The 27,782-nt window shown below is 43.2% G+C and overlaps 2 protein-coding genes across 2 annotated transcripts; both read right to left on the bottom strand.

The window, feature by feature from the left end:
• Window positions 1–2,727: 2,727 nt before the first annotated feature.
• ltc4s (leukotriene C4 synthase) lies at window positions 2,728–5,217 on the bottom strand. Its single transcript, XM_018662037.2, has 6 exons — window positions 5,118–5,217; window positions 4,778–4,898; window positions 4,256–4,355; window positions 3,922–3,992; window positions 3,752–3,833; window positions 2,728–3,303 (listed from the first exon to the last, which is right to left on the bottom strand). The coding sequence occupies exons 2-6, from the start codon at window positions 4,833–4,835 to the stop codon at window positions 3,162–3,164; spliced, it is 453 nt and encodes a 150-aa protein (XP_018517553.1). The 5' UTR covers window positions 4,836–4,898; window positions 5,118–5,217; the 3' UTR covers window positions 2,728–3,161.
• A 14-nt stretch (window positions 5,218–5,231) lies between these two features.
• maml1 (mastermind-like transcriptional coactivator 1) lies at window positions 5,232–27,246 on the bottom strand. Its single transcript, XM_018662038.2, is given in 7 exon segments — window positions 5,232–9,242; window positions 9,244–9,661; window positions 10,873–11,008; window positions 11,708–11,983; window positions 15,859–17,235; window positions 25,597–26,113; window positions 26,870–27,246. Coding segments are annotated over 6 exon segments (3,168 nt in total). The 5' UTR covers window positions 25,939–26,113; window positions 26,870–27,246; the 3' UTR covers window positions 5,232–8,623.
• Window positions 27,247–27,782: the final 536 nt, after the last annotated feature.

Genomic DNA, 27,782 nt, shown 5'->3' with positions numbered 1-27,782 from the left:
CACTAGAACGGACAAAGACTTTCAGACTCGAGGTGAAACATCTTCGAGAAACCTAGAAGAAATCCAGTTGCCTTCACCTTTAGCACTTAAGATCCAGATGAATCCCAGGACCTAAGGTTTCCCAAAGCATCCCACTGCCTACAGTGGCTCAGCTTCTTCCCATTGTGAAACCTGCTGCCATCTCTTTCCCAGGGGTTGGGGTTCAGTATCTTGCCCAAAGATACTTCAGCATGTGGACTGAAGGAGCCAGAGATTGAACCACTGACCTTTGGATTAGTAGGCGACCTGCTCCACCTCCTGAACCACAGTCAACCCAAGAAATCCATCTGACTTGTCCACTGTCGGAGCTTTCAGGACTGGACCAGGATCATCATGGACCCTCTGACTGGCCTGTGATGCTTTGTGTGTTCAGCTTCTATCACAGCAGCTTTAAGGTTTTCAGCAGTTTGTGTATCAGTAGTTTGTCTGTGGGATGAGACCACCACACGGGTCAACCCTCACTCCCCATGAAGCCTTCGACCCACCCAACAAGACCTGATCTGATCCAGTCATCAAACCATCACCGTTTGTTCCACGTCAAAGTCGATCTGATCTTTACACTTGTCCATTTTCCTGCTTCCAACACATCAACCTCAAGATGTGACTGTTCACCTGCTGCCCAGTAAATCCCTTCCCCCTCTACAGGTGCTGCTGGAACAAGATAATAACTGTTATTCACTTCGCCTGCAGGCGTGTAACAGCAGATATGTTCTGTAGGAAACACAAACGAGAGTGAACATATAAAAAGTTCAGGACTGTCAGGTGGGTCATGAAGGTGCCAGATTCCCTGGCCAACTGAATCCACCGTTCTAAAACTGTGTAAAAACATTCAGCTGAAATCAGACGAGCTAAACAAAAAAAGTAAGGAACTTTAAAAAGATAAAAGTTTGGTTCCTCATAAATAAATAAAACAGATGCAGAGGTAAAGGACTCTGTAACTCTTCACATGTTTTTAGTCTGAAGTCGTCAGCTGGATCCAGAGAGCTTTAATTCTCACTTCCAAGAAAATAATCGTAAAAGTTAAATTGAAGCTCTGCTCTGTGCCCGGAGGAGACAGACGTTGTCGTGCTGCTTTTTCAACAGATCACGTTACTGAGAGAAACTGTGTGAGCGTTCAGTATCTGCTCTCCTCAGGCTGAAGGTCTGATTATCATGTTTTTACAGAAAGAGAAAGGTTTTCTTCAAGTAAACAGTAGCTGCACACATGATCCTGTTTATAAAAGGGCTTTACTGTACGTTTATGCACAGCAGCAATCTGGAATAAAGAGCAGAGATTGATCGGACTGACCTTCAGAGATTTAAGAACAAAAACAAGAATCTTAAAGTACAAAGAGGATGTGGTCTCTCTTCCTGACAGGAAGTGTTTTGATTTTGTAAGAGCTGACGAAAAGAGGTGGTTTGTTTAGACTTAGACAGACTTTATTGATCTCTGATCTCTTTACGACTCCCTTGGGGAAATGAGGTGTTTATCAAGTATATTAAAACAGAATCAAAGATGAAGAGTTTTTGCATTTGTCGTTTTAGGGGCCAAAAATCTGAAAAAATGAACCAAAAATAACAATAAACACTTCTCTTAACTCTGCAAATACAGATTTAAGCCCAAATTCTATTTATATGTAAATACATTTCCTCAAATATTTCAGCTGAAAGTCATTGGTCATTCATTGGTCTAACTCTAATTTCCACTACTCTCTCCTCTCCCTCAGTGAATGTGCAGATATAGAACCTGAAGTGGCCTCATGTTATCGAACAACATCTGTTTCTGTTCTGCTCTCAGCGACACGCCCAAACCTTCACAGTGAAAACACACGTCTGAGTTTCTGCTGCTGGTAAAGTTGTGAGCGCGATGAATCACGCGGGTCAGGATCACATGATTAACTCCACATGAGCTGAGGAGACGCTCAGGAAACGTCCCAGTTAAAGAGAAAGTTTGTCTGAGCTTCACCTTTAACCTCAGTTCACCTGTTACCTGCAGGTTTTATGACATCACAGCCAGCTCGGAGCCAATCAGGATCCGGTATGAAGCTTCAACAAGTGTAGTGAGGAGACTCGAAGCCTCAGGATCATACTCAATGAGAACAGCTGCTGCTACAGCGCCCTCTGCTGGTCAAACTCTATCAACACAACCATGTTACGGCCTTGGATTGTCAAAACGTTAAACCCTCATTTTCTAAACTAAACCGTCGACTGCTAAAACAACTTCATGAAATCTGCATTCTGTGAACAGGATATAATCCAGATCAAACACAAGTGACAAAGGACGAGAAGGAGGAAGACCAAGAACAAGAGCTATAATCTCAGATGAAACGATCACAGATCGCGTTCTGGTTCATCGCGTGACTCCGGGGGACACAGGACGACAGTGTTTGCGTTAGTTTATGTAGTGTGTACGGATTAGCTCCGGTTTGTGTGTTGTCTGACAGAAGTTAAAATGGTTCTGAATCAGTTATTTGATGTGTAAAGTCACAAGTCAAAGGTTTTGTGAGTGTAGCTTGAATTTCTGAGTTTGTGTTGTGAGGAAGTTTCAGGAAATGTGTTTTGGCAATTCAGAAAAACTGACAAGTCTGAATATTTCAACCTGATTCTAATCTACATCAACTGCTTTAAAGACTTTTCTAGAAATTATATGTTTTCTTTGCTTGTTTGGAGAAAAAACCTGATGTTAAAGACAGGATGATCACGTGAGGAGACGAGTGAACGAGTGATTTTATTTCAGGAATTCAATAACTAAGATAAGATAATCTTTTATTAGTCCCACAGCAGGGAAATTCACATCGTTGCCGGGGCAGCAAAATCAATAAGCAAGAAATAAATATGAGTAAATACAAAACAAGATGTAAACAAGACGATATATAAACCAGAAAAAGACACAAATGCACATGAAAAAAAAGGAAGTTAGAGAGTAGGAACAAGTCAACAGTGAGAAAGAGCTGCTGTAACAGGCGGACCATCTTTAACAAACCAAACTTCATGCAGAAACATGCACATTAATAAATATGACAGAATAACAAGGAATAACTGTGTTTTATTATCACAAATAAAAACAACAAAAGGTCCCGTCTCCTCCTGACCTCTGACCTCAGCACCACAGTTTCCTCTCCGCCTCTTCTTCTGTATTTTCTTCAGACCAGGCCGAGGGCGGAGCCGAGCTCCTGCAGAACGTCCACGTTCAGGTAAACCCGGCAGAAGGAGAGGACGACGCCGAGACACGAGAACCCGATCAGAACCCAGAGAATCTGAGCGCTGAAATACAGAGGAGCCAGACTGGAAGAGAAAAACACCGAGAGTCAGCCGTATCTAAGTCCAGTTCTCCCTCTGTTTTATCTCTGTTACGACATTTTCACATCATCATTTCTTACATTTTACTACTTTTTTAAACTTTATTTTTGTTCAGGCTGAATGCAGCTTGAAAGAAATACCTGCAGACATCACTCAGGACTGAAAGGTTTGATCTAAACTTAATATTCTGTTAAAACAAAGCTACAGTTGAACATCTATCAGAAAGTGTCCGGAACAAAGAATGGGTTTAAATAGAAGCAGAGCTTTAAAAACACAGAGGTTTTTAATCATTTCTAATTTTTATTATCCTCTACTTTCTGTCTGAAACTAAAGCCACAGCTTTGTAGTTTTGTTGCGTAAAAATTACAGTATTAAATAAATGTAAAATAAAGGTAAAACTGGGACAGACGGACGGACAGGTGCTGCCTCCTACCGTCCCTGTGCCGACTGTGAGTATCCATGAAAGTACCGGAGGCGTCCGTATAAATAAAGCAGACCACAGACTGAGGACAGACCTGAAACACACACACACACACACATTTACTGCCTGAGAATCATCAGTGTTAAGTTTGTGTAAATATGTAAACTGACTGTGAACGTCACCTTGGCTGAAGAAGACTCCGGCCGTCCACAGGACAGTGATGAAGATCGGGAAATACTCTGAACAGTTTGCTCTGAACACAGAAGGTCTGAGTTGGTGGGATTTAAGATAAAAGTACTGCATGCTGTGGCCTCTAGGGGGCGTCAGCAGCAGCACAGAACTCACCAGAAACTATTTAAATGACCAGTTTATCAAATAAAAGGATGAATATTTTACAGGTGTTTCAAACATTACAACTCACACTTCAAATCCTAAAATCAAAAAGTGAATCAGTAAATTATCAGAAACCAAAAGCAGCCTTTAGTTACTGAGGGAAAAAGAGTAAATCTGACTGACTGAGCTCTGAAGACCCTCTCAAACTCCGGAGGTCCGGTCGTAGCCGGCGGAGACACCGAGTACTTTCTCCTGGCGTAAATCACCTGGAGAGAGAAGTAAGCTGGAAACACACAAACACAGCTTTACTGAAAACAGAGGGTGTGTGTGTGTGTGTGTGGAGAGCCAGGATGCCTGAATAAATGAACAGGTAATAAAAAATTTAAAATGATCCTTCACAGGTTAAAAGACAGTAACAGTATTTCAGTCTTGCACCAGTCGGTTGGTCTGAGCTGAGATCAGCTTTCACACAGACCAAAGTTCATACTGTGTTTGTAGTAAATGCAAAGTTGATTCATAAAAATAAAATGAAAGAGGTGAAACCGTGACGACGAGAAGCTGAGAAAGTCACAGTATTAAACAACTGTTGAATCAGCAGTTAAATAAATTATCAACCTTGAAACACCAACCAGACTTCATTCACTTTTCTGCAAATTTAAAAGAGCTGAGTCGGTCTCCTCTCATATTCCCAGCATGCTCTCTTACCTTGCTCCAGGACGCCGAGCACGGTCACGGCGCCGAGGCCGACCGCCTCGTCCAACATCTCTGCAGAGCCACAGGTGAGACCGGAACACACACACACGCACACACCTGGACTCTGACAACACTGTGAGGAAATACAGCAACACACACACACACAGGTAACACCGAGGAGGAGCCCACCTGCAGGGGGCGGGGCCAAAACACACTCACTGAGCAGGTAACCAGGTTACCTGCTGTTGGTCAGTTAGGTCAGTCAGTCAGGTTCGAGAAACAGATTCGTAGAGAATCCTGGTCTGATTTCCTAGTTTGATGTTTAATTTCATAAAAATATAAAAATATTTACGTTGTTAACGCAGTTGTATAGAAGCTAAAACGCTCTGTCGGCTGATGCTGGATCAGCTGTAGATTCTTCATCCTAATGTAAAGACACAACACACACAGAAACACACAGATAAACTTGTTTCTAAAGAACTATATTTACATAATACTCTTGTTTTACAGAGAACCATATCAAAAGTATAAAATACTTACAAAAAATCCGCGGCAATATATAAAAATAACATCTATCTTCTCCAGATCATTAGGAAAGGCATACATACAAAAAATATATTTATAGACATTTACACAGAGCCCGTTCACAACAGTTAAACCCAGAAAACCCCGGGAGGCTGAGCGAGGCTGGAAGCTGGAGACTCGGCAGGAGGATCGGCAGCGATTTGGATGAAAACATGAAACCAGCCCCAAGCTATTGTTTAGCAATAATAACATTACAAATAAAATACACAAACATGTCCGCAAAAAAACAAAAACAAAAAAACAAAATGCATATGTTTCTTTGAAGAAGTCAAAAACAGTACAGTAGATAGAACGACCGGGTCACAGTTCCACCTTAAACAGGACGACCCGGTCACAGATCCGCCTTAAAACAGGAACGACAGACAGACTGCGATCAGAGGAGACGTCGAAATCAGAGAGCAGATGATCAATAATCGACCACAGAACAGAAACGATGAATACAGAACTCATCGCGTGCGGTCTGATCCGACTGAACGTTTTAACACTTTAATATCAGAGTTTTTACATCTGCTGTCGTTTTAGGAAACATTTGGTGTGATGAGCTTTAATGCTGCGTTCAAAACAAGTTCTAACTGTGGGAAAAAGGCCAGTTAGTCTGAGAATATTTTGTTTTTATTTTGTTTAGGTAAAAATATCTAATGAAACACCTCCATAGTGAAGGTTTAAACTGTTAAAAACCAAATATCGGTAACTGTGTCAAGAACAGTAACCAGTGAAAAGAAATCTTACAGGACTTCATGTTTTACACCTGGTTTTTAATCGGTTTTTGGTACATTTCTGCCCTGAAACTGGACTCCCAGGCAGCCAAACCAACCCTCCAGACCCCAGAATGTTCTGCTTTTTTCCCCAGTCAGACTTGAACGCAGCATTACAACAAGAAACCGTCTCAGGATCTGATCAGAACCGTTTTTCTCTGTAGTGACCACCGCTGCTGGTTTGTGTTTAAATATAATCTACAGGACGACATCAAGCTCAGGAAAAAAGTCACAAAAAGAAAGAAAAGGGGGTTTTGAAATATGGAAGGTGTCACTGGATTGGAAGCTCAGGAGGTTAATGCTTCCCGACCCGGAGCATTAACACCTCCGTCAGAGCTGCTCCTGATGAGAACATTTACATTTTAAACCAAACAACAAAAATAAAAGCTCGCAGGGAAACAGAAATGTGTGTGAATGGGATGTACAGTGCTTCTCTTCCTGTATCTCTGCTGGTCAGTGTTTCACCTGCTGTTTCTTTTAACACATCTGGATATTTTCTTTCACATAAGCACTGAAACTTCCTAAGTAAAGGACCATATCACTGTCGACTAATGAACAAAAACCTGCTCGCAGGGTCAGAAATATTCAGAATATTCAGTCAAAATAACTCAAAAATATTTTGTGCAAGTGGAGGAAAATGTTTTTACACTTTCTTCCACTTGCAGAAAAAGTTTACTTAAATAAAAACGAGAGAGTTTTAGGCCGAGCCAGAGCAGATTTTTGTGCCAGAAAAAAAAGAAAAATATTTGTGGTTATAATGTCGACGCAGGCGAATGTGACTCCTCATCATAAGAAGACTAAAACAAGCACCAACTGTTTGAGCCAAAGGAAATTCAGTCTGTTCAGAGACAGTCAGCCTGGCTGCTAAAGAAAAAAAATCACTTTACATTACTGCAGATCATTTCCCTAAACAAAGCCTGCTGTATTAAGATATTTAAATATTTGCTTTCTGCCTGTTTGTCTTCCCAGTGGCGTATGTTTCCAGATATTTCCCTACAATATGAAAATCAACTCAGTCAACACCTAGTTTAGTTTGTTCCGCCGTCACGTCAGCTTCTCGCAGTGAAGTCACAGTATCGACGGAAAAATAAAAAAGTAAAAGCCTGGAACACGATGTGATGGAATGAAACTTTCTCACCAGTAAAACAGTGGTATGGTCCTTTAAAATGTCTCCCTCACTTAATGCTGATGTGTGTTTTAAACTTTAAGTCATAGTTTTATAGAATAATCACCCTTAGTTTGTCTGACGCTCAGAGTAGTGCTGATGGTCTCTAGGTGGCGCTGTGGAGGAAGGTACAGTGGTTTAGCACTGAGCCATAGGTTCAGTAGTAGTCGTAGTTCAACTCCTCCGTTCAGTCTCCAGTCATCAGTAAACACTCGCGGTGTGTAACAGATTATCTACACACCGTTAACACACAGACTCGACTCCGGTCTGAAGCTCGACAGCTCCGATGGTTTTTGTTTTGTTTTACTCGATTACAAATTCACACACACGACGTAGAACAGAACCTGGATTGTGTATTTAAATACGTCGTCTTCACAGTAAAAGAAACTTCGCCTACAGACTAAAGATCACAGGATTTTTTATTGTAGTGTTGCCCCATGTTACCATACTGAAAATCTCAATTTAGAAAATAAAAAAGGTTCTTTTTGCTGGTGTCAGGGCCGGAGGTAGCTCTTCATTTTTAAGGTTTTAATCTTTGAGTGTGATGGGAAACCTCAGAACAGCTCCACGCTCAAATAGAATTTATACACTGATCTCCTGTTTCTATTTCTCAGTAACAACTCTTCTAAAATAGTGCACGATCGAGATGAATATATAGTGTAACTGTACATTTAACTAAACTCATGTCACAGGGGGAAGGACGGCAGCACACGGCTCTTCATGCATGAGCAGAATTTACTGATACACCACGACAACTTATAAAAGCTCTGAAGTTCTGTTCTACCTGGTGTGTGTAGCTTTGCAACGAGCAACTCATCGTTAAACTGGCAGATTTTTGAATGGACCCTGGTGTCAGGGCTCCGCTCGTGTCACTGATGGATTTAACTTATTTTAAACCTCCAGGTTTGAGCTGACAGAGCGGTTCAGACTCCGACGTCTGCTCAGCCGAAGTGTCTTTGAGCAAGAAGCAAACTCTGGCTGCTGACTGACTCAAACTTCCCCATGTTTCTTCATTGCATTGCAATGGATTTGGCAGCTGGCTCACACATCTGTGGGAGGGATAAATTCTCCCCTGACAGAGTGAGAACATCAGGGGAGGAAACATCTCGCACACAGATCCTTCATGAGTTCACCAGCCAACGAGATGTTGACGCACACCGTCAGCTGACCGGTGGTCGTTTCTCATTAGCTCGGTGGCTAACGCTAACACGCAGACCTCGGAGCAGCGCTGCTGTCGGTCTGAAAACAGAAATCAGTCTTTTCAGCCGCAGGAAGTCGACTCGTCTGTTTCCGCCGCGCAGCCTCTCAGCTCAGCAGGGTTCAGGTGCTCCAGGTGCAGACAGGTGTGTTTGCCTAGTGATGGCTAGCGAGCAGTTCGTCCAGGTCGGCCATCCACTCCTGGGGGCTCTGACCCTTTAGGAGTGAGTCCACCAGGTCGCTCTCTGCGGCGAAGCTCCCCGACGCCACGTTGTATCCAAACGACACCTGCTGCTGCTGATTGGCAGTCCTGCTCACCTGGTATCCCTGGTTACACTGCAGTCCCTGGCGGCCGTTGCCCTGCGGCTGTCCGAACGCCGCCAGGTCGGGGAGGACGGCCTGGTTCTGATTGGCCTGTTGCTGCTGAGTCTGCTGCTGATTGGCCATCGGCTGGCCCAGGCTTTGCGGGTTGGGCGGCGCCCTCTGCTGGGCAGCGGCCATGTTTGTCTGCATCATCTGCTGCCCGGGGTTCAGGCCTCCCATCGGGCGACCTCCGGGGTTGGCGCCAAACGGCGTGGCGCCGGGCGGCATCTTGGGGATGCGCGGCTGCTGCATGTGGAAGGCGTTGGGGGTGTTGTTGAAGGCGTTGGGCGTGAGGCCGGCGTTACTGGAGGGCGGCTGGTTGGCGAGCTGCTGCTGCCAGGCGGCGCTCTGCGGGCCCTGTATGCTGCCGGGCAACGAGCCGGGCAGGTTCGCCCCCATGCTGTTCTGCATAGGAGGCCGGCATGCGGGCGGCGGCGGCGGCGGCCATCTGCTGCTGCTTCAGCATGGGCTGCGTCTTCAGGTGCTGCTGCTGAGCCAGCAGGTTCTGCCTGTAGGCGGCGCTCATGGGGCCCAGGGGCTGGCGCTGCAGGCCGGGCTGCTGCGGCGGGTGGCCCGGGTGGTTGGGGTGAAGGTTCATGTTGTTGTAGAGGACCTGCTGGACATCCACGCCAGCCCCGCCTCCTCCGCCGCCGCAGGACGCCAGACTCATATCAGCCTGACTCGCCGCGGGGGGAGGGGCCACGCTGCCCGCCGGCCCGCCTCCCTGACCCATGTTCATACCCATCATGCCTTGGTTCTGAGGGAACATACGCTGCGAGCCGGGGGCGGGGCCTCCCATGGAGCTGACGCTGCCCATTGGCTGAGAGGAAGCTGTGAAGAAACACCACAGTAGTTTAATATTGCTCTTTAAATCTCATCACATTTCATTAAAAATAATATTAATAATATAAAAATAATATAACAATATTAATAAAAAGCTGCAGTGGAGGCAGTAAATGATTATATATATATATATATATATATATATATATATATATATTATCTCTGTTGTGACTGAACAAAGACGACGACAGAACAGGAGACGTTTGAGCTGCTCTGACCGAACAGTTCATCAGATCTGAACAGCTACTGTTATTTTCCAGTCAAATCAGTGGTGAGCATCATTTACACACCGACAGACACTCGTCTATCCTGAAGGTCACGACAACAACAACCTGATCCACCAGTATTCTAATGATCTGATCTGATCAGATAAAACAGCAGGACCGTCTGCGCTTCAACACGTCCTGATGGAAAATACAATAAAAATATAACTAAAGTATAAAATATAACTAAAACACAACTAGAATATGACTAAAATACAAGCAAAACATCATTAAAATATAAAATATAACTAAGATATAACTGATTTACCCAAACCAACATGAATAAATAGACTGAGAAATGATTCTATATATTAAAATGAAATAAAAAGGTGTAACTAAACAGTAACTTCACTGTTTCAAGGTTACTATTAGTTAATAATCTAAATATCAGGTTCATGTGTTCCATGCAGAACAGTCCTGAGCCTTTAACGTGTTTTTTTCACATAATTCATTGCACTATATGATAATAAAAAAAGAGAGATAACTTCAGAACTATAAGTATTAATTCATGTTATCATCCAGGTTGTAGCTACAGAATTTTAATATTTTTTACATTACAAAACAAAGATAAAGAGTTAAAATTAAATAAAAGAAAAAATTAACCTTTATTTAATTTTCATCTAGTTCTTAAGTTGTTTATTCAAGTTGTTTTTATTTTAAATTGTTGATTTTATGGATTTTACTGTTAAATTTTATGTTAACTATCTATTTATTTTCCCAGTTTCACTTTCATTGAAGACATCGCACAGATTTAAAATTGTAATTTTAAATTAAATCAATGCATCGAGCATCTTCTGAATCTTTATACTCTTACTGTTCACTTTATTAGGAACGCCTGTACAATCTAATGCAGTTCAACATTCTGTTAGAGCAGGTCTGTTGTTGCTGTGTGTCAGTGTGTCAGCTCAGTCACTCAGGTGTCACTTCCTGTCGTACCTGTAAACTGGTTGACTGGCTGCTGTGGGAAAGGGTTCTGATTGGCCGGCTGTCCCGGCTGGTCCTGGTACTGTGGTGGAGGTCGGGTCAGGCGTCTCTGAAGCTGCTGGTCCTGCTGCTGCTGCCGCTGCTTCTCCTGAGTCGGACAGAGTAATGGACCACAGAGTTTAAAACACAACACAACCACTGCACAGAAAAGCTGTAGAGGAACATTATCATCAAATTTAATTCTTTTAATCACTAATGTGACTGTCACATGGGCTGGTAACTCCACTGACAATAAAATAAGTTTAGTATCAATAGCTCCCTCTAGTGTCTGAGAGAAGAAGACCCTCACACCGAGGGTCTGAGAGAAACGTTATTTCCTCTGTTTGTCCTGAACAAGTTAACTTTTACTCACACAACGGTTTGGTTTTTAAAAACCTCAAACATAATGAAAAATGTCCTTCACAGCTTCCATACACTGCTTTGTTTAAAACAGAGTTGTTTACCATTTTGACCATTAAAACAGCTGTAGAATAACGAGCTGACAGGAAGTTAGTCGACTAATGTTTGAAGCTCTCACCTCAAGAAACCTGAGGTAACAACAGCTGCAGCTAATAATTATTTTGATTAATGATTCATCTGGTGATTAAAAAACAACAGTTTATTATCATGTATGAAAACAGAAAAGCATCAAATCTTGACATTGAAGAAGCTGGAACAGACGAACAGTTGCTGCCGATCAACTAATCAATACTTTCCTCTTTTCTTAAGCAGCTGAAGTGAATAGAGACTGGAAAAAAGCAGATAAACGAACACTATCAGGTGTAGTGATACGACAGGTGTGACTCACCTGTTCAGCCATGAGCTGCTGCCTCTGCATGTACTGCTGCTTCTGCTGCTCCAGGATCTGCTGCTGATGCTGCTGATGTTGCTGCTGCTGCTGCTGCTGCTTCAGCACCGCCGCCGCCACCGCCGCCGGGTTGTTCATGTACGCCGCCGCGTTGCCGTGGTTACCCGCCATGGCGTTCGTCCCCGGCTGGGCCGCCATGCCGTTGTTGCCCGGCGCGGACGCCATGGTGTTGGCGGGGCCCGGGCCGTGCGGAGGAGCAGGGTAGTTGTTCTGGTCCTGTTTCAGAGGAGGGAGATAAAGATGGTGTAAGGACTTGATGTGTCCACCAGGGGGAGCTGGAGGGCAGCTGGGTCGGTTCTGGAGGATCGGAAGTGATATTTACAGCAGAGAGAGGTTTTATTTATACATAATAATATACGTAATAACACTAATGTTGTTAAAATGACTCAACGTGACTTTATTTATATTCCGAGTTTGTTGAGCTGCAGGTTGAGGCTTGTTTTAATTATTTTAACATACACATTTACTAATGTTGCAAATACTCTGTTGTTTAAAATAAATTGTGTTCAATTGGGAAAGAGTTCTTTTTTTCATATTTTTACTTTTTAAAGTTATCACACTGTCAGAATCTCATACTGGACCATGCCTTTGCAGGAGTTGGATTTACTTCTTTTCACTCACAAATTTCACCAGTATTTAGAAAATTTAGACAGAGAAATATTCCAGAGAAAAATGATCAGATTCTATGATTTTTCCCATCTGGTCAAACTCCAGGAAATTCAACCAGTTCCAAGAAACCATCGTACTTTGAACAGAGAATCCTAAGAAGAAACACCTCAGGCTGATTATGAAAGTTAGAAGCTGTGGCCCTAAAAATACTGACACTAACAATTACTTTTATTATTGTCAAGTTATTTATTATTTTCACAGAGTTTAATATTTACTCTTCATAAATGACTTAACTGATTTCTTTTTATTCAGCAGAACATCTCACCACAGAAACACATACATTAAGTTTATATACCGGCTGATATTATTATGATGCAGAAGAAACTGAAGGAGAAAAATGTAAGAAAATATGTTGTATATTTTTAACTGTGTCCGTTACAGTTTGTAGCACTGATGTGATTAGTTTTACACTGTGAAATGTCCTGCTCAGTGTGCTCTTTATCTGATGTTATAAGCCTCAAAAAGCCTGTATCTACCAGGCTGTATGAAAAACTTGTAACACAGAGGAGGTCTGGGAGAAAACAACAATAATTCAGCATCTTTGTGCCTTAAATACCGAATATAAACAGTTAATTTTGACAGTATGGCGCCCCCTGGAGGCTGCAGTGTTGCCTCAATATGAAAGAACAAACAACAACCTGACAGGAAAGTGACAGGGAGTAAAAAGGGGAGCGTTTGTCCGAATGTTGGCGCACAGAAACGATCTTAGAGACCAGCCACAGTCGATGCAGCCGGTTTATAAATTTACTGAAAGACTGGAGGCTGCTGCGTTTGGCTGTGAACAGAAACTCAAGTCTGCAGAAAGTTTCAGTGACGGCGCCTGCGATCAACAGTTGTGATAATAAAGTGTGAAGTGCAGCAGGAACAGAGCGTCCCGTCTGCCGAGAGGAAAAATACAAGCAGGAGCAGCTATATTTAAATACAGAGAGAGAGAGAATATGAAAGGCTGCTTTGTCATCGCCTCCCTTCACCCCCCCTGTGTGAGCCTTAGCAACCAGCTGCTTGACCCAGACACACACACACACACACACACACACACACACACACACACACACTCTCAGAGTCGGTGGATGTTAAAGCGTGGGGCCCAGGCCGGTCTGAAGCAGAGCAGCTGAACAAAAGGCCTCCTCCTGCTGCAGCCTGACTTCACCTCCACTCTGCAAACACACCGACTCTGACTGCTCTGTACTGGTCTTCATCTGCACCTGCCGGGTCTGGAAACTGGTTCAACCACAGACCAGTCGGACGTGACGCTCACAGAGGACGGTCCCTGGTGGTTTTACTGACTCTTCCTGTTAAGATTTGATTTGCTTTTATTGAATTCATCTGAGGCCCTTCATCAATAAAATTAGACTCAGCTGTGTCAACATTTGCAATTAACTAATATCATCAAACTAAAATACTGAATTTAAACCTGTGAATCTCTTTTTTCCATTAACCCTGTTTCAGTTTGAAAACTCTGAGGTTGCAGTTTTAGCCTAGACGAGCAGAAACAGAGACTTTTAGAAACTATGACACCTGCTTTCCCTGTCTAATTGGGTTTTATCAGTCACGACTAGTCATGGGCCGGTATGAGATTCTGATGGTATGATAACCTTTAGTGGTATTGTGGTTTTGCGATTACAGCTCTAAAATGAAACGCCTGATAAGAAAAACAACTTTCTTCCTCCACTGAACACAAACTATTTCATTTTTAAACAACACAGAAGTTAGTAAACATTAGTAAACGTGTATGTTAACTTAAGATAATAAAATTAATTAGATGCTGTGCCCTGTCGATGCAGAGACACAGCATATACTCGTGTTACTTCTAGTAACAGTTTCACCTCGTCGCTGGTCCAAGAAAAGAAATCTCTGCTCTTACTTTTCGTCAATGCAGTTCCTCATTTGTAGTTTTTTCTTCAACTATGGTACTTCCTGTTTACACAGGATCGCACATGTGCTCATGTGATCTGTGTTTTCAGGTGTCTTTAAAGACAAGATTATTTCAGATACAGATCAAAACGCTCAGAGATTGTTCCGTTTTGAAACAGTTTTAAACCGAAACGTATGAGCGAGGATGAAGCCTTATTCAGAACACATCTATTAAGTTTATCAACATCCAGAAAAGCGAATAAATAATCTCCAGAGAGAGAGTTTTCTTCTTCTGATCTGACAGTAAAAGGTGAGATGTGAGCTGTCCTCTGGACGTTCGTCGCTCTGTCTACACTGAAGCTAAACTCTGAGAGAAACTCTGAATGTCAGGCCTTGGCTTCTTTTCTTTTGGTTTCTAAAGGAGTCGCTGTGTCCAGACTGGATCAGCCAGCAGGAGACTCTGCTGCTGCAACAGACCTTCATTGTTCAGACTGTTCAGCCTCCATCATACATCAGTGTGGAGCTGGGTCTGGGTTTATTTATTAGATGCCATATATCACATTTAATACTAATGTTAACCCCCCACCTCCCTGCAGAAATAAAGCAGAGAGTTTGTGCTGCGTCGTACGATTTCAGCAGAAAACAGTCTGAAAAAACAAGCTGCTCTGGTTTATAAAGCTGAGAAAGTGTGTGTGTGTTTATGTGTGTAGTGTGTGTGTTAGAGTTCAGGAATGTGCTGCTGGCCTGGTTATGAAAGCTAGAGCGGGAACACACTGATCAGTCTGTACACTTGTTATTGTTGTAGAGTTGTGATGTTAGCACGGACGCTGCAGCTCGACAGAAAAACAGACGCTAAGATCATTTAGCATCTTAAGGTCAACACTGCATCATTATAACATCAGAAAAATGTCATGTATGTACACACACAGATGTAAAAGGGCTGTGTTTAAATGACAAGACTGGGTGGATTATCCTGCTGAATTTAAGTCATCTCTCATAATCATTTAACACGTTAAATCTACTGAAAAGTTCCTCTTTCAGATTATACAGGACCCAGTGGAAAATAGGAACAAATATGTTGATTATCAGCTAATTATTGCAGCTCTAACACTCAGGATGAATTTAACATCTTTAACCTTGGAAATGAAACTAAACAGCTGCTGCAGCTGCAAAATGTCAATTTCCAAAATCATAAAGCTGATTATTCAACATTTAACTGCACAAACCTGATGTATAATGAGTTTACAAACAGATAAAGTGCAGAATGAACCTTCTCTGCACTGAAATTATAAGGAAGTGGAACAAAAGTCAGATGAGTGCCTGTCGTGTTTTCAACATTGGAAACTTTGCACAGGAATTAATGGGAATTAACAGAAAATTAGCTAAACCGCAGGTTAGCCTATAACAGGGAACTTAAATGTAGCTGAAAAAAAAATCATCTTTGCATCATAATCTTAATTAAAACAAGATTTAATGCAAATTCAGTTGCATTTCTCCCCTGTTCTGTTATTCCTCCAAGCCCCTTTGCAACCGTAGGTGACGTAGATAACGTGGTGTGTGTTTCTTACCTGTGTGTGTGGCATCTGTCGGAAGCTCATGCTGTTCTTCTGCTTCATCTGCTGCTGCTGTCGGAGCAGCGCCAGCAGCGCCGCCTTGTTCTGGTTCTGGGCGTTGGGGGGCCGCGGCGGACCGGGCCCGGCCTCAAAGTGCGACAGAGGTTTGGTGTTGTTGTAGTTCAGCATGGCGGCCTGGGCCTGGGCTCCTGGGGCGGGCGGGTGGCTGAGAGGAGGCCCCGACGCCGGGTGCCCCATCATGTTGGGGTGCCCGCCGGGCCCCGGCATGTAGCCGCCACCCCCCGCCTTGGGAGAGCCCTTGTTGGGCTGACCGGACATCAGCAGCTGCTTCTGGGCGTTGGGGTTGAAGTCCTGCGGGTACAGGGAGGGGCTCGTGGGCTTGTCCATACCAAACGCGCCCCCTAGTGGGCTCTGAGAGGTGTTGGTCATCTGGGGCCAAGCCGGGGGGTGGGCGTGGGGCCCCGGGTTGTGAAACTTGGGCCCCTGTTGCGGCTGTTTGTGCTGGATCTGCCTGTGGAGGTGCTGCTGGGCGGCCAGCTGCTGCAGCTGCTGGGTGTGGGACAGGTCTTTACTGACCGGGGGCCCCGGGGGGAGGAGGTGGTTGGGTGGAGGAGGCTGCTGAAGCTGCCTAGGGGGAGGAGGAGCCGGCTGAGATGGGGGCAGAGCCGGAGACGAGGCGGAGGAGGAGGCGACGGGGGAGCTGGTGGGGTGAGGAGGAGGAGGAGGCCCGGAGGAGGTGGACCTGACGTGGGGGGAGCCGGTGCGAGAGTCCTGCTCGAAAACTGCAGAGGCCGGGGAAAACTCCGCCTTCACCGTGGCCAGATCTGGAGGAAGCAGCCCCTGGGATGACTGGCCTCCCCCACCTCCTCCTGCCCCTCCTCCACCCACCGCCCCACCACCGCCTGGAGTCGGCGCCAGCTCCAGAGGATCTTTGCGGTCCTCGAAGCCGTCGTTGAGAATGTCCTGGATGTCCTCATAGGCGACGGAGCAGTTCAGCTCCTCCATCAGCTCCGTCCACTCCTGCTCGTTCAGGTTCAGGTCGGGGAACAGGCTGTTGTTGCCTCCGCCCGATGGCGGCATGATGGGCAGGATGTCGTCCGGCTCCTGTTTCATCTCCTTCCGGTGGAAGTCCACACCGGGCTCCCCGCCGCCGCCACTGCCGTCCGTTGACTCCCCCGCCGACCCGTGGGTCCCGTTAGAGTTCAGGGAGTCGCTGATGCCCAGCTTGGAGTCCAGCGGGGAGCCGTTGGCGGTGCCATTGTCCAGACAGGCCTTCTTGTTCGGGGGGAAACCATCGCTGAAACCGTTGACCTGATCTCTGCCCAGCGGAGAACCAGCGCTCTCCAGCTTCCTCTTCACCGTCTCCTGCAGCTGGAAGAACCAACAGATCCACAGAGAGTTTATAAAAACATTAACATTAATAATCAGGAATAAGTTTCATCAGAATCATCCAAACTCCAGCTCAGACTGTTACTGGTTCTTTTTCAGTTCTAAAGTTCAAAATGACTGTACGACGCATGAGACGTAGCCACGTTTCACCCTGAGAAGCTAACGCCTGCTGCTGTAAAGGAAACAGTGGACGCAGCCAAGAACTGATGTGAGGCTGCTGTGACATGTTATTGAGAACATGTGATTCCTGGACTTTGGACACGGCCGAGTCTGATGGAACAATAACGATGATTTCATCTGGAGGAGCTGCTGTCTCATGTCTGTGATGGTCTCTACATTCAGAAAGTGTCCTTTCTCAGAGCAGGAGACAGCTGCTAGAAGCTGAAGCTCCACTGCAGAGATCAGTTTTTTTGAGCTGACCTGTGCAGTTTATTTTGGTTTATAATGAAAAGCCCTTTTCTAATGAATAAAAAAGGCTCATGTTTATCTGACTGCTTTTATTCAGTGATGGTTGAGTTAAACGTGTCAGGAGACTGCGGAAAACTGTTGGAAATTTCACTTTTAGTCGCACTGTCTCCAAAAATAGTTGCAAAATGCGACTGATTGTTTGCAGTCTGGAGCCCTGTAACATCAGTTCAGACCCTAACCCTGCTCTGGACTTTTTGTTTGATTAATTGACAGTGTCTTTATTTAGATATCTGCATCATGAAATGAGGTTATTTGGGTTTGCTGAGTAACAAAAGCAGCTGTTGAATTGTGAGAACGTTTCTATTTCAGTGTCTGCAGAGGTGTTTTTTCAGCTGCAGGGGGCGCTGCAGCTGAATGGACAGCGTTATCAGATCTGAAGCCAGCAGTGGTCTGGGCCTTCTCTTCTGAGCTGCTGCTGTTAATAGAATCAGCTGCAGGCTGGCTTACATAACGCAGACAACAAAGAGCTTCCTCAGAGCAGTCAGCAGATCAGATCTGTCCGGTCTGCAGGCACAACGACGACGACGACGACCCGCCGGATCAGACGGGAACACTCAGAACTTTTTCCTCCGCCGCCCGACTCAAACCACATCAGCTGATCCTCACACGGTTTCACTGTGTGGTTTTCAAATAATCCGAACACCTGTGACCTCGACGGAGAAAATACAAGACAGGTGAACGTGGATGATTTCAGGAATACTGAGACGAGTAAGAGCAGCAGTCTTATCAGTTTAGATTCCTCTGAAAAACCACAAGCTGCTTATAAACAAAGTCTAAACAACTTCCTCACAACTTTGTCCCTAGTTTCCTGGAAAAAAGTAATAGATTACATTGTTCACTTGTTTAAAAAGATTCATAAATCACAGCCCTGTTAAATAAACTTCATCATTTTATAATGCAGATTATCTATTTTGGACTAAATGAGTCTAAAAATACACCATGTCTTTCCTCAAATTATCTAACACCACAAGATTCCCAGAACAAAATTGGCATGACTCTGACTTCAGTGGAAGTAATGAATCAATTAGTCACTCAGTGGGAAATTAAACGGCGACTGATGTGATAATTAAACCTCAGTTTCAGTTTATTCACTGTGCAACGTGATAATAATTAATATGTTTGAGTTTTTGGCTGTTGGTCGGACAAAACAAGACAAACTGGGACATTTTTCACGACTTTATAAATTAAAAAAAAAACACAAAATTAATCAAGAAAATTAAACTGATTATGATAATTCTTGTTAACTATAGTCAGACCCTGTATTTGTGCTGGTGCAGTGTGTTTATCAGTTATGTTCATAATGAAAACAGGTGTTAGGAGAATTATTTTTGGATGTATCCAACTTTTGAAGTTTAATGTAAAAATGTTTAAAAACAAGAACTAATCAATGATCAATATCAGACCAGCTGATTCTAAATCCAAGTAATTCAAGTAAAATAATTCAAATAAATATAAGTTAAAGTAAGAGAGAGAATGTGTCCTCAGATATCCACCCTGATTATTAATAAATAAAAGCCTCACTGAGCAGAGTGGCGTCACCGTGTGGAGAAAGGTGACGTCTTCCCCAAAACATGCAGAGAATTTCCTGATTAGCTCGACTGGTGCCAAAATGGCAGCATCAACACATTCGGTCAGGCTGGTCGGCCGACAGCTCCGACATTCAAACAGAACTTTATTTGTTCCTGGTTTAAAAAAAAACAGTCAACGCCACCACAGGGTCTGAAACTGTCTGAATCTTTACAGCTGAGTTTAGGGACCTCGTGTATTTGATGGTCGCCTGTTTGGGTGAACAGAGGCTTTAACAGAGGGCTCAGGAGTTTCTGACAGGTCGGGCCTCATGTTCTCACAAGAAAAATCCTATTCATAGATAAAACTGTCACAGATTCACATCAGCCAGTTTCAGTTTGGTTACTCATTCAGCTGCTCTCAGTGTCACCGTCTCATTTTTAAAATCACATCTACATCACTGACTGGTTTCAGTATTTTCCATTTCATGCTGCCTTATACTTCTCCTTTTAACCCTGCTACATTTATCTGACTGCTACATACTTTGGTAGATATGAGTTATTACTGCAAAATTTAATTAATTGTGTACAAATAGAAGCCAAAATGGCTGACTGCCTAATTGTTCCAGCTCTAAAAAAGAAGATGAATCGTTATTATATTCTGATAATCAATTAATCGTCATAAAAGTTAAATTTCTTGAGCAAAAATGCCAAATATTCTCAGCTTTCACTTCTCACACAAGTAAACTTGCAGCTCCTCTTCATCTTATTTTACAGTGAACTGTACTTTATTTAACTTTTTGGTATGTTTTACAGCCCAGTCAATTCCTCTTCTCTTATTATCCTCTGTTTCCTGACATTATTACACTAAATGTTTAATTATGTAACTGAAAACATAAGTAGTATATACTAAGGTAATCTTTGTGTAAATAAAGTTTGACTGAAGAAGAAAAAAAAAGGTGGGGTTGTGGGGACTCGTGGTAAAGAGACACTGACGGACAGAGAGAGAGTTTGCCCTGAGGAAAAAGGAAACTCTGGTGACTCACTGAACTCCTTAAACCTGAAATACTGGTCTGACTCCGCCCACTGGTTACCATGGTTACAGACCCTGAGGGGGGGGATCAAAAGATCTACTGCCATCTATTGGGGGTGGGAGGGGGCGTGGGGGTTCCTGCCAAAGTCACAAAGCCTCTGCACCAACCACACCAGAGGGATTCTGGGTAAACTGAGTCCTTAAAAGTCAGATCACTACTACCTGCTTCTACTACTACTACTCATACCACTGCTACTTACTATAACTTATACTAGGACGACCATTACCTCTAAACTCATACTACAACTATATACTACTACTACAAATGTTAATACTGCAAGTCACATTATTCCTATCACTTTCACTACTACTACTACTACTACACTCTAGGATGTAGTACTCCTATTATTATTTCTACTCCTACTACGACCACCAGTACTACTAAACTACTACTAATACTACTACTCGTACTCATACTACTACTTCACCAGTTACTATCATGACAAATAGTACAACTAGTAGTACTGCTTCCTGTACAACTATAAGCACATTTCTTTTCTAAATAATCTAAATAAAACAGTTAATTCAGAATAAACTTGAATATGTAATTTTCTGTGTGAGGCAGGAATGTGCAGTAAATGATGATTTGACCTTTGACCTCACCTCAGACAAACTGTTTCTCAGCGAGTGGAAAATCAGGCACAGATCATAAACACTAAGGAAAGTTGTTGGCAGAATGACATTAAAATGAAGCCAAGGTGAGTTTATACAGCAGATAGTGAAATCCTTACTATGCATATTTAACATTACAGTGAAACAGTCTGATAAATACGGGCTGCTGAATATCTCCGCACTGACTCATCCTCAAATCTCTGGCTCCGGCTTCTGCCACAAAAATCCAAAACATCTTGTGTGTTTATGTCGGCTTATCGTCGTCTGATTGCATGTTTTCTTCATGACTATTGTGTTTCATGCTCTGAAATTCGTACTGTGCAGTTACTGGTGTTTTTAAACGTTTTATTTACTGGAGTTTTACTGGTATTTTCCTTTGTTATGTCTGATCTGCTATGTAAGAACTCCGTGACCTTAGAACCAGACTGACATGTCAGCAGAATGATTTTACTTCTATCAGTATATTTCAGGATGAATTTTTGCACATAAACTGATCTTAATGGGTGAAGTATATTAAGTAATGATAAAACATTCTGCCTTTGTATATTTATATAAGTATCAATATTGTTTATGTATAAATATACTGTTTATTAATCAAATTTAAGGTCAATACAGCTAAAATGTTTATGTTTAACATTTGTGTGCAAAGTGAATATGAGCAGATACTGATAAATTCCTCTCCTATCACAGTATATTTAATTTAATCTAATGTTATGCCACAACATCGGGATATACTGCGATGTGTTCTGTACAATTTTCCCTCCCGCATTTTTTGATAAACATCAGTCTGAAACTCACCTTTTACTCACCTGCTATCTTATTATTTTATTCATTTATTTCATTCATCATTTATATTCTATGTTTTTACATAGAATTTACAAGGTTCAGTTAACTGTTATTCTTCGCTAAGCTGATTGTTTCGTCTGTAAAAATGTCAGAAAATAGTAAAAAAAAATGACCAAAGTGACGTCTTAAAGTCAAGCTCAAAAGCCCAAAACACAAATATATTCAGTTTCCTCCCACACACAACAAAGAAAAGCATTCAATCTTTATATTTAAGAAGTTGGAGAAAGCTAATGTCTGCTACATTAGCTTTATTTCGACTATGAGAACAGTTGCAGATTATTTTTTTGTTAGATTAAATCTTATGTTGTCTGACTCTACTGTTACATTTTCCAACACTGATGATCAATATCAGCCTCTAAACTCTCATATCAGCTCACGCTCTTGTAACGTTTGTTGTGAAAACATTTAGTATCGTTATCGGTGTCTGCCGTGTAATTTCTGTACCTCCGTCAGCCAATCACAGCAGAGGAGCTGCGGTTTAGCCCCGCCTCCCTCAGCAGCGACAGAGAGGCTGTTAACGCTGAGCGAGGAGTGAGAGCGAGGCGTTTCCTGACAGTGTTTAGTATTCAGGACCAACACGGTGATGAGTCAGCTGTGAGGGGGCGGTGGGGGGTTTCTGTTCGTACTGAGTCACCTCTCAGGACTCCAGTCAGTGTTTGTCCCCGCTGAGAGAAACTAACTGACTCTAAATCGCTGCCCCACGCACAGATACACAGGGTTTCTGCTGATATCAGGACAATATTCAACAGTAGACAAAATATAAGTATATGTACATCAGAACCCAAACCATGTGTAGTGTCCTTTCTGCTGTAAACATTCAGAACAGGACCACAAAAGTCTTCTGAAGGAATGAAAACCATTATTGAGAACTTATTCCTTCATTTTACTGTTCTGCTTAAATGCCTGAAGGTATTCTTGAAACTCCTAAGTGACCCTGAAGCCTCTTCAATAGCCCCTAAAAACTCCTCTAGGACCACTAAGATCTCTTAAAGAATCCCTAAAACTTTCTCAGAGGCCATCAGAACCTCCTACAGGACCCTAAAACCACCTTAGTGATGATTAGATTCTCTTTAAAGACCCAACAGAAACTCAAACCTTTAAAAGGTTCCCTAGAACTTCTTAAGGACTAATGAGACTGCTGTTGTAACCACCAGAACCTCATAAAAGACCTCTAGAACCACTAAAAGCTTATAATGGATACCTGGATATTCCTAAGAGGCCATCAGAACCTCCTACAGGACCACTAAAACCACCACAATGATGACTAGATTCTCTTGAAAGACCCCAACAGGAACTCAAACCTTTTAAAGGATCTCTACACCTTCTTCAGGACTAGTAGGACCACTGTTGGAACCTTATTAAGAAACTCTAAAACCTCCTATCACTAAAAGCTCATGAAGGATCCCTAGATCTTAGAGGAACCTGAATCACAGGACTAGGTTCTCTTAAAAAAAAACCAAAACTTCCTCAATAGATAGTAAAGAAGGGATCCCTAGAACTTCTTGAGAACTCTTAGAAACTCTGAAATAACCACTAAAACATTAAGACTCTAAAACTAACTCTAAAAAATCCTTTTCTCATTAGAAACTAGAACCCCGAGCATCAGTACTTTTTGGTCTTGATGCGGACCTGCAGCCTGTCAGAGTCCTGGTCCTGATCTGCAGTTTAAAACCAGATAAATCTCACCGACACTCTCACCTGCCGAGAGTCTCAGCTATCAGATGGACTTTGGACTCTTCTACACTCCACTCCTCCTCTGTTTTCTAACAGCTGAGCTTCTGGTAACACACACCTGTCCTCAGACTTTTATAGACTCTAACACAGCGGAGGAAAAACCTTTTAGTATTTCATCCAGGGCAGAGGGAGGCGGATATCTGCTGCAACAGATGATAGTACATTTAGTAGAGTAGTTTAAGGAAATATTAATAACTAGGATTTAGTTGTCGACTGTTGAGGTGAAACAAACACCAGTCCACAGTAATCAGCCGGTCCACAGAAAAATCACAAGCACATATTTTGATAACAGCATTTTGAATGATTTTTCACTAAATAGTTTTTTATGTGAACTTTTTGGCCAAGGCATTAAAAGATGTCGCATTTTGCCCTATCAAGTAGTGACGACTGTTTTTGATGCTTTATGGACTACACAATTAATTAAAAAAATAATCAATAATGAAAATAATCACTGGTTGCTTTAAATCCTGAGGTCTGAATTTTGGTGACAGGCTGGACTCGTTTGGTTTAGCTTTACCTTTAAGTAGATAACTGTGGAAACATGTAGAGCTACAAAGAATATTAAGTAATTGTTGAGTGTCAGAGAACAAGAAAAAATGCCCTCTGCCGGTTTTCAGAGACTGTTTCAAAAGTCTGAACAAACCCCAGAGTGAATCAGTTTAAATGGTGCAACAGAGAAAAGTCATGACTTTCAACACTGTAGAAAATGACGCCTGTCAACGTTTTGTTTCAGCACCAAAAAATACTGCAGTAAATACGACAGCAAAAGGGAAGGAGGTCAAAGGTCGGAGTTGAGAGCTGGTTGAGATTTGATGTCTTGCCCAAGGAGACTTGAGCAGGACAAAGAGGTTGAACCGAGCCGGCTTGTGTCTGTTTAAATGAACCGCAAGTAACCACACCGTCGCAGGCTAAAGGGAAACAAAAGATCACGTGACCAGACAGCACGGCCACAACAACACTTCCTCTGTCAGTCACTGAGGAGACACAGAGAGAGAGAGAGCAGTGCTTTCACCTGAGTGGAGCTCTGTCAGTCACGTGACGTTCAGACTAAACAGCCTGCAGGATTTCACTGATCAGCAGCTTCAGTTCAGAGGCTTCCCAGTTTTCAGCGTCTGATTAACAAGCCCACAGGTTGTTTGATCTCAGTCAGGATGCATTTGACAGGCAGACGCTCAGAATGAAACTTAAAGCTGTCTCAGACGGAAAGTGACAGTTGTGAGAGAAACGTGGTGATATCTGTGGCCGTCGGTCCAATGTGGTCCTCACAGACGGGTGATTTGATCACCAAAAACCAAATTCTGTGTTATTATAAGTATCTTTTTACTCTCTTTTTTAGTATATTAAAATAATGCTGTGCTAACTCTCAATTTGTTCATACTGCCTGACAGGTAATCTTCTTAAGTTCAAACTTTCTTTATATTTATGCAGAGCTGCAACATTTAGGTGACTGACAGCAAGTAAATCAGCAGCTACTCTAATAATCTAATTATTGTTTCAGACAATTTGGTACTTCAGCGAGAAGTTTAGTTGGAGCTTGGACCTGATAAACTGTGGCAGGGGCTGCAGTTACCAATAACTGTTATTATCACGTAATCTACAAGGTATTTTCTTGATTGCTCGATGATGATTGAGCTATAAAATGTCCAGAAACTGTGAAAATTAGTCTGTTTTTGTCTACAACCCAAGCATATTAAGTTCACTCTTGCAGAAGACAAAGAAAACCAGAAAACACTCACAATAAAGAAGCTGGAAACTCTGGATTTTTGCTTACAAATGACCCAAACGATTAATCGACAAAGGAGAAACTGGAGCCCATTGCTTTTCTGCAGAATAACTCATTGATTAATTGACTAATCATATCAGCCTCACACTATCTGGTCTACATAAACACGACTGACCACACCAACACTCAGTGATATTACTGTGATTCCCAGCTCTTGTACTAAACTTATTAAAGCAGTGACATGCCATGTGATTTAGAGTGCCACAGCCTGAAGCAGCTCCAGCTGTCACTCCGGGTGGTTTATTCCTGCTACACCAGCCTGTAGTGTGTGTCCAGTCAGCCTGTGTTCAGAGCTCACTCACCGCTATCAGGGTGCTGTTCCGGCTCTGCTCCGCCGCGGTCCCTCCGCTCTCCCCGAGCTCCCCGCTGCCGCCGCCTCCACCGCCGCCGCTGCCCGGCGCCCTCTGGCCGGCCTGGTCTCCGCTGGGCTGGGGCTGCCGGTGCTTGTTGGACCGCTTGGCTTTGGCCTGCAGGCAGCGCTGGTGCAGGTTGAAGGTGTGCTGCCGATCCAGCTCCAGCCGTTCCAGCGTCGTGTTCTCGTAGCGGCTCTCGCAGCTGTTGTGATGCTGCCGGAAGAGCTCGATCCTCCGGCGGAGCCTCTCCATCACCGCGCTGTGTCGCGGTGTAACAAAATCCGCCATCATCAATACAGACTTGTAGTAAACTCCCGGCTCAGGTTTCGTCCATAAAATGCTGAATTTGGCTCTTTTTCACTCTGGGCGTCTATACACCCCCCCTCGCCCTTTACAAAGACTCCTGTGCTGGCTCCATGGAGGCGACCTTTGTCTTGCTAATGGCCTTCAGTCACAGCAGCACTCACTGCCGGGGAGGAAAATTAAGGTTTTTGGGTGCAATACCATTCAGCCTCCTGATTTTACTCACTTTAACCCGAGTGAACACTATTAACCTCTTAAAATACAACAGCTCATTTAACTTGCTGTGTGTAAAACAGAGCTACTGGAGTCCTGCTACAGAGCCGCATTCCGCCTGAGTTTAACCCCAAATCAAACACACGCCTCTCTTGCATTTATCCCCATGGTACAAAAACAAAACAAAGCCCGCTACGTCTTAAACAAACCCTTTAGATCATTTACACTGCATTTAAATCTACATAAACAAAACAGTGCTGTTGCTGTCTCACCATCAAAACTAACTCCGTCGGGCTAAGTTAAGTTAGCACATTCCTCCACTCACAAATCAAAGTTGGAGCGTCGAAAATTCCTTAAAAACTACCTGAGCTGCCGATAAAATCTGGTTAATTTGGAGCTAGCTGGCATTAGCTTCTGATTTCACCTCCATATATTTCTTAACGGCGATGTTTCAAGCCCTAGGAGCACCGTAACGGCTCCCCAACTTGTCTGAAACTTTATTTTGCTCAAGTATTCAGAGTTAGCTGGGTAGGTAGCCAGCAGGAGCTAGCTGGCTAGCGCTTCTAGGCTTTCTTCACAAACTTGGCAACGATTACTCCGCTAATAGACACATCATTTTATCTAACACGGCACTTTCACACACGATATAACAAACAACAAGGCTTTCCAGACAATAAGAGCTCAGTTATGTTTTAAATTCACTTACTGTGAAAGTGTAGCTGTCCGCTGTTCCTACAGCATCTGTCTAACAGCTGATCCTCCGCCTCCGTGTAGCCGTTAGCCGCTAGCCGTTAGCCGCTAGCTGTTAACGCTATGTTTTGGGTAACGATAGCTCGACTAGCTGGCTGGCTAGCTAGGTGGCTAGCGTGAAACATTTAAATAAAGCATCATACTTTAAACGTATATCTCCCGAGGTGCCGGCGCGGATAATCCTCCCCGTGGCCGAGCCCGAGTCGGGATGTGTACGGCTGTAAGGTGGAGACTGGTCAGTCAGAAGGGGCTAACTCGGTCCCTCTGTGCTGCTTCTATTGTTTTCCAGCGGACAAGCAGGTCCACGCCGCCATCTTGGGAACTTTCTCTTTTTTTCCATCAGCGACAGGAGGAATGTCTATGGCCCCGCCCCACCGATGACTGACAGCAAAGACAGCCAATAGAGAGTGGCCGCAGTGTTGGCGTACAAAAAATAGACCAATCAGAACCTAAAACCCGCCTAAAGTCATAAAAGTAACCAAATTTATAAACTTAAGTTAAATATTAGTGGGATTTAAATAGTTTATCAAACAATTGGATGATATTACATTAAACATTAAAAGTCTTTATTTGAACACGCGAACTTTCATAAGAAACAGAACGTATAAGGTTCACAGTGAGTTATACTGTCAGGTACAACTTAAACCCCGTCTTTTTTGGCTTTATTTGTTTACATTTAGGAAAATTATGAATGCCGAATTCACTGTCAGCAGTTCCTGTTTGCTAATTACGTTTGGATGTACCGACACCTATCAACAAAATACTTTGACACTGACGAAAACTTAAAAACCTGGTGATTCTCAGGCAAGTTTTGCATTTTATAAGGAACATCCTTTCTTCTCAACAGGTTTATCAAGGGTGGATTATCA

This window comes from Lates calcarifer, linkage group LG8 (genome assembly GCF_001640805.2).
Source record: "Lates calcarifer isolate ASB-BC8 linkage group LG8, TLL_Latcal_v3, whole genome shotgun sequence".
Classification (NCBI taxonomy): domain Eukaryota; kingdom Metazoa; phylum Chordata; class Actinopteri; family Centropomidae; genus Lates; species Lates calcarifer.
This window is presented reverse-complemented; position numbering and strand designations above follow the sequence as displayed.

Excerpts from the sequence above, each read along its gene's own strand:
- ltc4s (XM_018662037.2), bottom strand. The coding sequence starts at position 4,835 with ATGTTGGACGAGGCGGTCGGCCTCGGCGCCGTGACCGTGCTCGGCGTC. Across the intron at positions 4,356-4,777 it reads GCTCGGCGTCCTGGAGCAAG|CTTACTTCTCTCTCCAGGTG; the intron begins GTAAGAGAGCAT and ends GTGTGTTTCCAG. Across the intron at positions 3,993-4,255 it reads GAGAGGGTCTTCAGAGCTCA|AGCAAACTGTTCAGAGTATT; the intron begins GTCAGTCAGATT and ends TTCTGTGTTCAG.